This window comes from Carcharhinus amblyrhynchos, chromosome 1 (genome assembly GCF_965287045.1).
Source record: "Carcharhinus amblyrhynchos chromosome 1, sCarAmb.v2.hapA, whole genome shotgun sequence".
NCBI classification, from domain to species: Eukaryota; Metazoa; Chordata; class Chondrichthyes; order Carcharhiniformes; family Carcharhinidae; genus Carcharhinus; species Carcharhinus amblyrhynchos.
The window spans coordinates 140,780,426-140,792,975 of NC_137324.1; the positions used below are offsets into that span (position 1 = coordinate 140,780,426).

The 12,550-nt window shown below is 44.0% G+C and overlaps 1 protein-coding gene across 4 annotated transcripts in view; it reads left to right on the forward strand.

The window, feature by feature from the left end:
- fstl5 (follistatin-like 5) overlaps positions 1 to 12,550 on the forward strand; it is a 553,829-nt gene that overhangs the window by 358,681 nt on the left and 182,598 nt on the right. For all 4 annotated transcript variants that reach the window (XM_080193441.1, XM_080193448.1, XM_080193454.1 and 1 more), the window contains exon 6: positions 8,531 to 8,651. In XM_080193441.1, coding sequence (XP_080049567.1) covers positions 8,531 to 8,651 — 121 coding nt within the window. The remainder of the gene's footprint in view (positions 1 to 8,530; positions 8,652 to 12,550) is intronic.

Consider the following 12,550-nt stretch of genomic DNA (forward strand, 5'->3'; position numbering starts at 1 on the left):
ACACCTGATCTCCCATCTAATCTCATTTACAAGCACTTGGCCCGTAGCCTTGAATGTTATGACATTTAAAGGATGTGAGGCAACTTGTTTCTGCCACTGTCTGGGTAAAAATGTTTTTCTTCACACCTCCCCCAAACCTTCTGCCCTTCACCTTGAACCTATGCCCCCTTGTGACAAATCTTTCAACTAAGGAGAACGGCTGCTTCTGATCCAATCTGTCCATGTCCCTCATAATCTTGTACACCTCAATCAGTCATGCCTCAGTCTTCTTTGCTCCAATGAAAACAATCCAAGCCTACCCAACCTCTCTTCATATGTTCCATCCCAGGTGGCATCCCAATGAATCTCCTCTACTTCCCTTCCAATGCAATCACATCTTTCCTGTAATGTGGTGACCAGAACTGCACACAGTACTCTAGCTGTAGCCTCACCAAAGTTCTATAAAACTCCAAATGACTTCCCTGCTTCTGTAATCTATGCTGGATTGATAAAGGCAAGAGTCCCATAAGCCTTTTTTACCATCCTACTAACTGCCCTTTGGTCTTTGTAGATATATGGACAAACACTCCAAGGTCCCTTTGTTCCACTGAACTTCTTAGTGTACATATTGATCAATGAATAAATGTCAAACATCAAATTATTCCTTCCAAAAGTCTTAGCACCTTTCATTTTTCAGGGTTAAATTCCATCTGCTACTTCTCTGTCCATTTGACCATCTATATTTTATTGTGGTCCAAAACACTCAACCTCACTGTAAAGTAAATGGCAGAACCATCAGGAGCATAGACACACAGAGAGACCTGGGAATACAGGTCCACAGATCCTTAAAAGGATGTGGTGGCTTTGGACGGAGTACAGAAAAGGTTTATCAGGATGTTGCCTGGTATGGAAGGTATGAGGAGATATTGAATGAACTGGGGTTGTTCTCCCTGGAAAGACGGAGGCTGAGGGGGACATATAGAAATTTATAAAAATATGAGGGGCATGGATAAGGTGAACAGTTGGAAGCTTTATCCCAGGGTAGAGCTGACAATCACAAGGGGGCACAAGGTAAGGAGGGAAAGATTCAATAAAGATGCGCGGGGGAGGTTTTTTACACTGGGCCTGGAATGCACTGCCAAGTGAGCTGGTTGAGCAGATATGTTAGTGACATTTAAAACTTACCTGGATAGGCAAATGAACAGATGTTCATGAATAGAGGGACACAGGTGGTTGGTTGGTCTAGGTAGGACAACATGATCGGCGCAGGCTTGGTGGACCAAAGGTCCTGTTCCTGTGTTGTACTGTTCTTTGGTCAGGTTGTTAACAGTGAGAACAATCTTTATGTCACTACAAATGTACTAATCTTACCCCTCATTTAGTCATCTATGTTTTTATATAAATGACAAATAATAGGGGACCCAACACAGATTTTATGTTACACCAGTGACTTCCAATCACTAAAGCAGCCTTCTGTCATCACGCTCTGTCCTCTCTCAATGAGCCAATTTTGAATCCACTTTACCAAATTACGATGTATCCAATGTGCACGTGCATTTCCTTCTTTATAAATCTTCCATATGGGACCTTGTCAAAGACTTTGCTTAAATCACCTGGTCACATCCTCAAAAATACCAGTCAAATTTGTTAGGCATAAACCTCCCTCTGACAAAGCCATGCTGTCCATTGCTGATCAAGCCTTGTCTCTCCACTTGGAGATAGATGCTCTCCTTCAGAACTTTCTCCAGTTGTTTCCCTACCACTGATGTGAGACTCACTGGTCTGTAGTTCTCTGGCTTATCTCTACAACCCTTCTTAAATAGTGGACCACATTAGCTGTTTTCCAGTCCTCTAGCACCTCTCCCGTGTGGGAAGTGACAGACCAGTGAGTCTCACATCAGTGGTAGGGAAACAACTGGAGAAAGTTCTGGAGAGCATCTATCTCACCTTCCACACACAAAGAACAAAGAACAACATAGCACGGGAAACAGGCCCTTTGGCCCAACGAGCCCGCGCCACACCTGACGAAGGAACACCGTTTCTGAAAACTTGTGGGATTACTATCAAATAAACTGCTTGGAATTTAACATGGTGTTGTGAGACTTCTTCCTGTGTTTACCCCAGTCCAACGCCGGCATCTCTACATCACCTGTCCCGTGGCCAGAGAGGAATTAAAAATTTGGGTCAGCGCCCCTGCAATTTCCTCCTTTGCCTTTCACGTCAGCCTGGGGCACAATTCAACTGGACCTGAAGATTTTTAAGCCTACCAACGTGTCCAGTCCTATGTTAATTTACTGAAGAACCTTGCAGTATCTCCCTCTGAATTCCATACCTTCATCCTCATTTCTTGCATGAAGATGAATGTGAAGTATTCGTTCAACACTCCACCAGTATCTTCTGGCTGCATCCACAGATTGCCCCCTTCGCCCCTATTGGGCCCTACACTTTCCCTGGTTATCCGCCTTGTATTGATATACTTAAGGAATACTTTGTGATTTTCCCTATTTTTGCTAGCCGGGGTTTCTCATATCCTGTCTTTGCTTTCCTAATAGCTTTCTTAAGCTCCACCCTGCATTTTCTGTACTTCATATTGCCTCTGCTGATTTTCACCCCTTATCCCTCCTAAAAGCCTTTCTTTTCCTTCTCATCCTATCCTGAATATCTCCGGTTAGCCGTGTTTTTCTGGGCTTGTTACACCTTCCTATCATTCTGGCGGGAATGTGCTGGCTTAAACCCTCCCCATTTTCTTTCTGAATGCTCCCCACTGTTCTCCTATAGATTTCCCCACTAGTAGCTGTCCCCAGTCTACTTTGGCCAGATCGTGCCTTACTTTCCTGCTCTCCCCAATCCAAAATTTTGTTTTTGAAACTTGTCTATTTCTTTGTCACAACTACCTCAACCAGCAGTCTGGCTTCATTCCCCAGCATTCCCTAACACTGTTCCTTCCCTTGTTGGACCCTCTACATATTGGGCTGAATGGTTCCCCTGTAAAAATTTCAAGAAATCCACTTGAATCAAACCATTAACATTACGTCTATCACAGTTAATATTGGGAACATTAAAATCACCCATTATAATTACCCTATTGTTATTATTTTTACACACATCCGCAAATTGTGCATAGGTGTATATGTGCATAGATCCCTGAAAGTTGGAAATCAAGTCGATAAGGTTGTTAGGAAGGCATACGGTGTCTTGGCGTTTATTGGTAGGGGGATTGAAGTTAGGAGCCGCAACATCCTGTTGCAACTGTACAAAACTCTGGTGCGGCCGCACTTGGTGTATTGTGTACAGTTCTGGTCCCCACATTACACAAAGGATGCGGAGGCATTGGAGAGGGTGCAGAGGAGGTTTACCAGGATGTTGCCTGGTATGGAGGGAAGGTCCTATGAGGAGAGACTGAGGGATTTGGGGTTGTTTTCGTTGGAAAGAAGGCGACTAAGAGGAGACCTTATTGAAACATACAAGATGATTAGAGGTTTAGATAGGGTGGACAGTGATAGCCTTTTTCCTCGGATGGACAAAGCTAGCACGAGGGGACATAGCTTTAAATTAAGGGGTGGTAGTTATAGGACGGATGTCAGAGGTAGGTTCTTTACCCAGAGGGTGGTGGGGGAATGGAATGCCCTGCCTGCTGCAGTTGTAGATGCACCTAGTTTGGGGACGTTTAAGAGGTCCATGGATAGGTTTATGATTGGAAAGGGATTGGTTTAGGTTAGAGGGTCATTGCTTTTTTCTTAATTGGTCGGCGCAACATCGTGGGCCGAAGGGCCTGTTCTGCGCTGTAATGTTCTATGTTTCTATATATATTTGCCCTTCCATTTCCTGCCATCTATCCGGGGATTTTATAGAGTGGTTGGGGAGTTTGCTGGAGTTTAGAAAAATGAGGCAGAACCTAATAGATACCTGTAAATTTTAAACTGGATTAGACAGGGTGACGCAGGAAGATTGTTCCCAATGGTGGGGTGTGCAGAACCAGAGTTGAAGTCTTAAGAATACAGGATAAATAATAAGTGGTAGAGCAGCTTGAAGGGCCAAATGGCCTATATCTGCTCCTAATTTCTATGTTCTTTCTATGTCTACACCAAACTTTCACAAACCAAACCACCTATCTGTCTGTGCTGCTGTTCCTTTTATCCCACCCTTGGGCGACAGTTCAGCAGACACGAATTGGACGCTGCCATGTTACCTGTGTGCCAATCCAAAAACCACTCCATTGCTCCTTTAATGAGCTTAACTGGATTTTTAATTGGTGACAGCTGTGCAGCTGACCAACACTCACCGACCAAAATCTAGCACGACTGCCCAATAACATCGGGATGCATTGCCATGTTTTTTCACTTAATTTCCTGGCATGTAAAATTCTGGCCATAGCACCGAATTTTTGCAGACTTGGGAAGACAAATCTTTAAAAATGGTATAGGACAAAGAACAAAGAAAATTACAGCATAGGTTCAGGCCCTTCTGCCCTCCAAGTCTGCACCAATCATGCTGCCCGACTGAACTAAAATCCCTATGCTTCTGGGGACTATATCCCTCTTTTTCCATCCTAGTCATGTATTTGTCAAGACCCCTTAAAAATCACTGTAATATCTGCTTCCACTACCTCCTCCAGCAATGAGTTCCAGGCACCCACCACCCTCTGTTTAAAAAAAAACTTGCCTCGTACATCTCCTTTAAACCTTGCCCCTTGCACCTTTAACCTATGCCCCTCAATTGACCTTCCATCCTGGGGAAAAGCTTCCGACTATCCACACTATCCATGCCCCTCATAATCTTGTAGACTTCTATCAGGTCACCCTTCAACCTCCATCATTCCAGTGAGAACAAACCAGGTTTCTCCAACCTCTCCTCATAGCTAATGCCCTCCATACCAGGCAACATCCTGGTAAATCTTTTCTGTAGCTTCTCCAAAGCCTCCACATCCTTCTGGTAGTGTGGCGATCAGAATTGAACATTATATTCTAAGTACGGCCTAACTAAAGTTCTATAAAGTTGTAGCATGACTTACCAATTTTTAAACTCAATGCCCAAGTCGATAAAGGCAAGCCTTCTTGACTATCTTCTGTAACTTCTTCCTTTTTGGATATTCCTTCTTGACTACCTTCTCCACCTGCGTTGCCACTTTCAGTGACCTGTGTACCTGTACACCCAGATCCCTCTACCTATCAATACTCTTAAGTGTTCTGCCATTTACTGTACATTTCCTGTCTATATTAGGTCTTCCAAAATGCATTATGTCACATTTGCCCAGATTGCAGTATGCGCCATCCAGGAATGGGAGACATACAGGCAAGCGCTTTGTTCCAGTGCAATTAACTCTGCACCAGAAATTGACATGGAGCTGTTTATCATATGGAAATGTCATTAAAATTGACATTTCCATGTGATTAGCGGGCCCTGAACAGTATTCTCTGGGCCCGCTAGTGTTTTCCCCTGCCCTGCTGGGCATGATTCCCACCAGTGAGATTTACAACTGCCCCCCATTAACGGGTAACAAGTGATCTCACCCTACTGGTGAGGCCACTGAGGCTCCTAAGGGAGGTCAGGGGTGAGAAGGGCAGTGCCAGCCTGGCACTCCACAAGGAGCAAACGGGCCCTGCCCATCGGGCACCTTGGCACTGGGTGGGACCAGAGGGAACATGTCATAGTGGATGGGTAGGGCCTACTGGGGGTGTGGTCGGTTGGGGGGAATGCTGCTACCACTCTGCAAGTGAGATCAGTGGGGGAGGGAGGGAGGAGGACGATCAGGGCTGGCCATGTTGGTTGGAGGTGTGAGGGGCGCAGGGGGTGATCAGGTTTGGTTGGGGTGGAGGGTTTCGGGCTGGATGGGGGAGGGGTGGGGGAGGGGGTGCAAGATTGGGACTGGGCGTAAGGGGTCTGGTAGGCCAGCAATGAGCGAGTGGTAGCTTTTATGGAAGGCCAGTGATTGGATCTCCGCTCTGACAGACTGGTGCATGCACTGTTGCCTGCTCAGTGCAATGCTGCCAGCTTCTTGGGTGGGAATAGGACACACCCACTGTTCTTTGGAGCTGATGATGCTGATTGCTGAAGACTGTCAGAGATTCATTCAGACAAGTACACCCAGAAAACAGGTGGGAAATACTCTCATTTTCCCACCTGTTGAGCACTTAGTTTTGTTTTGGGAGAATTCTGGACCAGATATGGAAGTCCCATCCCAATTTCTGATATTCACCTTTTTCTAGTAGGGAAAGTGACTGATGCATGATTCCTCGGGTGGAAACCCAAATTCAGCAGAGCCATTTGACACTGATTCTATGTTCAAACAGATCCTAGTTTGGCTGTTCCAAAGACCTCAGCCTTCAGTCTGGCGTTCATCAGTATAATAGACATAAAAATCTTGAAATGCCATTAAGCTCCATTTAAGTGTAATGAGCTGGAGGTTAAATCCCCTGCTCTTTAAACTTGGGAAAGAAACAGACTTCTATGTCAACAAAAGTTAGAAAAAACACCATCTGCTCAATTCCTTTGATTAAATTAGATTTGTTTACTTAGTTACTGTGGAGGACTTGTGTTGCAGTGTAGTGTTCCTGCCTCTGAGGCAGAAGCTTTGGGTTCAAAGCCCATCCCAGGACTTAATGGCCAAGGACAGTGTGTTCATAATGCAACCAAACAGGTTGATTATCAGCCTGTAAATTCTTCCAACATATGCCAATGGCAGCTGATAAAAGCAAGAAAAATTCCTGGTCAGCCATGTAATGGAAATAAATTAGATGCTCTGCTGCCAGTGTCCATAACTCCACACTACAATATGCATGTAAAAGTGCATGTCGCTAATATTGTGATCTCTGATATATTTATTGCTTACATTTACATTCAGTTTTGTTATCAGTAAATTGCTAATTCCAACTGTTATAATTGATCAGCAAATGTGGTTTGGTTAATAATATTGCTAAATTATAAAGTCCAGAGTTGATATAATTTTTCAGTAAACTGAATACCAGTAGTAAGGTTGTTAAGAAGGCATACGGTGTCTTGGCGTTTATTGGTAGGGGGATTGAATTTAGGAGTCGCAGCGTCATGATGCAACTGTACACAACTCTGGTGCGGCCGCACTTGGAGTATTGTGTGCAGTTCTGGTCCCCACATTACAGGAAGGATGTAGAGGCTTTGGAGAGGGTGCAGAGGAGGTTTACCAGGATGTTGCCTGGTATGGAGGGGAGATCCTATGAGGAGAGACTGAGAGATTTGGGGTTGTTTTCGCTGGAAAGAAGGCGGCTAAGAGGGGACCTTATTGAAACATATAAGATGATTAGAGGTTTAGACAGGGTGGATAGTGATAGCCTTTTTCCTAGGATGGAGAAAGCTAGCACGAGGGGGCACGGCTTTAAATTAAGGGGGGGTAGGACTGATGTCAGGGGTAGGTTCTTTACCCAGAGGGTGGTGAGGGACTGGAATGCCCTGCCAGCTGCAGTTGTAAATGCGCCTAGTTTGGGGGCGTTTAAGAGATCTGTGGATAGGTTTATGGACAAAATGGGATTGGTTTAGATTAGTGGGTTAGTGTTGTTTTTTTTAAAAGCTGGTCGGCGCAACATCGTGGGCCGAAGGGCCTGTTCTGCGCTGTAATGTTCTATGTTCTATGTTCTATGTTCTATGTTCTATGTTCTAATACCAGATTATCGATCTGTACTTACGAAAAAGTACATCAGGAGTAAGTATGACGCTCAGCTGCAATGCTTCTCCTTTTCCAACATGTCAAAGTTTGTTCAGAAATAGGGACAATTTGAATGAAGTGTTAGGAAGTCACTAGTCCAGCCCAGACATCAATGGTCAGATTGGGGAGGGGGAAAATCAGACAGGAGAAAGAGCAGCATTCATTATGCAACATACTTTTGAAGATGCGCAAATGTAAATTGAAGTTTTAAATACAATGTGGCAAATTTATACATAAACCAACAGTGTTTGTTTAATGAATATTAAATAAAATGTACAGAGAAATGACTATTTTTGTTGAAATTGTAATGTTCGTTGGATGGAAATATGTGTATCTCAGGATTTTTGTTACTGGAGGATAACTTTATGCAGTCTAATGGAGTGTCGCAGAGAGTTGTAAGTGATAGGATTGTGAGTCTAACAAATTACATTTCAGAAAAAAGGAAGATAGTGTGAGTGTAATAAAATTTGATAGTGATAGCAGAAGCTGTAAGAAATGCATCTTGGAGACTACATCCTCAGGCTTTATGTATTATAAACATGGATGTGACACAGAGCCAAGGACAAATATTTGTCTGGGAGAAAGTCATACAGACAGCATTACAGAATGTTAGCACAGCTGTAGAGCAAATTTATTTTTATGATTTTGATGCTGCTTTAAATCATATTATCTAATGTTCTCAGTGCCTCCTTTTCCAGAAATTACATTAGCTCCTTCAATGAATATTGCAGGAGATTTTTAATTCTGCTGCTGCTTCTTTTAAAAGACTGTTTCTTTCATCTATTGTAATTTTACTTTTCAGTGGGAGTATGTAACTTAGATTGTACCTTTTATGTGATGATTAATAATATATCATTGTATTTTTTCTTTTATCAGGTAATTAAACAGGATAGACTTGGGAAGGAGCTCTCTCAGTGCTCATTATTTGATCTACTGAAATATGATGACTATAATGGTGACAAGCATCTAACACAGGAGGAGTTCTACAGAGCATTTCGTAAGTCTACATAGATAGACTAAATAACTGAATGCTACTTACATAATTAAGATGCATTGTTTAACTTCCAGTATCTTGAGAAATAATGATCACTGAAATATTTTAATTCCACATTACTTCGTAAGGGAGATTTCTGAAATATAACACCCTGTCTCTACTTGCATACAGTAGAACTGTGCGGTTGACAGAGGGGAACCGGTGGATGTGGTGTTTTTAGATTTCCAAAAGGTGTTTGATAAGGTGCCTCACAAAAGATTGCTACAGAAGGTTAGGGTGCACAGAGTTGGGGGTAAGGTGTTAGCGTGGATAGAGGATTGGCTGTCTAATAGGAAGCAGAGAGTTGGTATCAATGGGTGCTATTCTGGTTGGCAGTTGGTGACTAGTGGAGTGCCGCAGGGATCGGTGCTGGGGCCTCAACTATTTACCATTTATATAGATGAGCTGGAGGAGGGGGCTGAGTGTAGGATGAAGAAATTTGCTGATGACACGAAGATGAGTGTAAAAGCAAATCACATGGAGGGTGTGGAAAGTCTGCAGAGGGATCTGGATAGTCTGAGCGAGTGGGCGAGGACCTGGCAGATGGAGTCTAATGTTAGCAAGTGTGAGGTTATCCACTTTGGCAGAAATAATAGTAGGAGGGATTACTATTTAAAAGGCGAAAAGCTGCAGCATGCTACGGTGCAGAGGGACCTGGGGGTCCTTGTGCATGAGTCGCAAAAACCCAGTCTGCAGGTGCAGCAGGTGATCAAGAAGGTGAATGGAATGTTGGCCTTTATAGCGAGGGGGATAGAATATAAAAGTAGGGAGGTCTTGCTGCAACTGTACAGGGCACTGGTGAGGCCGCAGCTGGAGTACTGTGTGCAGTTTTGGTCGCCGCACTTGCGGAAGGATATATTGGCCTTGGAGGGAGTGCAGAGAAGGTTCACTAGGCTGATACTGGAGATGAGGCGGTTGGCCTATGAAGAGAGACTAGATAGACTGGGTCTGTACTTGTCGGAGTTTAGAAGGATAAGGGGGGATCTTATAGAGACGTATAAGATAATGAAGGGGATGGATAGGGTAGAGGTAAAGAGATTCTTCCCGCTTAGAAAGGATATCTAGAGGGCACAGCCTCAAGATAAGTGGGGGGCAGTTTAGATCAGAGTTGAGGAGGAACTTCTTCACTCAAAGGGTGGTGAATCTCTGGAATTCTCTGCCCGTTGAAGTGGTGGAGGCTACCTCGCTAAATATATTTAATTCACAGGTAGATAGGTTTCTGATAGACAGGGGAATTAAGGGTTATGGGGAGAAAGTGGGAAAGTGGAACTGATCCATTTCAGATCAGCCGTGATCTTATTGAATGGCGGGGCAGGCTCGAAGGGCTAGATGGCCTCCTCCTGCTCCTATTTCTTATGTTCTTAAAATGTCATGCCAATCAACAAATATTTGGTAATGAACAGAAGGATTCAACTTGCCAATTAACACCATTCAATCAGCCACAGAAATGACAATAAAAGTTTATTTGATTCTAATTCTGCAATCTCAGCTATATTTCATACTAGCAGAACGATGAGCTGGCCTTGTCTAGTGCTGCAAGGCTTGTTGTAAATATAATTTCTAAACACTTTCAAGCAAATTGAGCCATATAAAAGAGTGAAGTGATATGGGATACAAAATATTTCAACCTTCCAGCATTTGGAGGGCTTCTGTTTAAAATTAATGGGGTTCATCCACTTAAATGTTAGTGGCTCATTTTGAATATGGGGTTACAGGGATAGGGCAGGGGAGAGGGCCTGGGTTAGATGCTCTTTGTCAGAGAGTCGGTGCAGACTTTATGGGCCTAATGGCCTCTTCTGCTTCGTCGGGATTCTATAATTTTATTTTATGAGATGAAAAATGTTGAAGACTTTTTAAAGATGTGAAATCAATGTTGAAAGTATTCTAAAAGGCAAAAGCAATTTGCCTTTTGAATGAATGAACAGAAAATTCAAAATGGAAGTATGAAGAGAATGGCCTTAATTTTCCTGGCTTAACAAATGGCACTTGGAAGAAAGTACCCCACACAGTTGGATTTTGGTCCCATGGGGGTTGAGAGGGGTGGAGAGGGATCCCAGTCACGTGATGAAGAAGCAGCGCCTCGAAAGCTAGTAGTTTTTGCTACCAGATGAATCTGTTGGACTTTAACCTGGTGTTGTGAGACTTCTTACTGTGTTTACCCCAGTCCAATGCCAGCATCTCCACTTCATTGGTCAGAACATTGAAGTCATGATGTGGCGATGCCAGCGTTGGACTGGGGTAAACACAATAAGAAGTCTCACAACACCATGTTAAAGTCCAACAGGTTTATTTGGTAGCAAAAGCCACTAGCTTTCAGAGTGCTGCTTCTTTGTAAGGTGAGTGGGAGTTCTGTTCAGAAACAGGGCATATAAAGACACAAGCTCAATTTACAAAATAATGGTTGGAATGCAAGTCTTTACAGGTAATCAAGTCTTAAAGGTACAGACAATGTGAGTGGAGAGAGCGTTATGCACAGATTAAAGAGGTGTGTATTGTCTCCAGACAGGACAGTTAGTGAGATTTTGCAAGCCCAGGCAAGTCATGGGAGTTACAGATAGTGTGACATTGATGTATCTAATGTATAGTATTGGTTGAAGGTCCTTTAACCAATGCTATACATTACATACATCGATGACATTTTCTTCCTTTGGACTCATGGTGAACAATCACTGAAGCAACTATATGATGACATCAACAAATTCCATCCCACCATCAGACTCACCATGGACTACTCTCCGGAATCGGTTGCATTCTTGGACGCATCTCCATCAAGGACGGTCACCTCAGCACTTCACTGTACTGCAAGCCCACGGATAACCTCTCGAAACTCCACTTCTCCACTTCTCCAGCTTCCACCCTAAACATGTTAAAGAAGCCATCCCCTACGGACACGCCCTCCGTATACACAGGGTCTGCTCAGATGAGGAAGATTGTAACAAGACATCTCCAGGCCCTGAAAGATGCCCTCATAAGAACAGGATATGGCGCTCGACTGATCGATCAACAGTTCCGACGCGCCACAGCGAAAAACTGCACCGACCTCCTCAGAAGACAAACACGGGACACGGTGGACAGAGTACCCTTTGTCGTACTGTACTTGCCCGGAGTGAAGAAGCTACGACATCTTCTCCGGAGCCTTCAACGTGTCATTGATGAAGACGAACATCTTGTCGAGGCCACCCCTACACCCCCACTTCTTGCCTTCAAACAATCCCACAACTTCAAACAGACCATTGTCCGCAGCAAACTACCCAGCTTTCAAGAGAACAGTGACCACGACACCACACAACGCTGCCACAGCAACCTCTGCAAGACATGCCAGATCATCAACACGGATGCCATCATCTCACGTGAGAACACCATCCACCAGGTACACTGTACGTACTCTTGCAGCTAGGCCAATGTTGTCAACTGATACACTGCAGGAAAGGATGTCTCGAGGCATGAAACATTGGGGAGACCATGCAGATTCTACGACAACGGATGAATGAACACCGCTCGACAGTCACCAGGCAAGAGTGTTCTCTTCCTGTTGGGGAACATTTCAGCGGTCACAGGCATTCAGCCACTGATCTTTGGGTAAGCTTTCTCCAAGGTGTCCATCACGACACACGACAGTGCAGAGTCGCTGAGCAGAAACTGATCACCAAGTTCCACACACATGAGGATGGCCTCAACTGGGTTCATGTCACACTATCTATAACCCCCATGACTTGCCTGGGCTTGCAAAATCTCACTAACTGTCCTGGCTGGAGACAATGCACACATCTTTAACCTGTGCTTAACACTCTCTCCACTCACATTGTCTGTACTTTAAGACTTGATTACCTGTAAAGACTCACATTCCAACCATTATTTTGTAA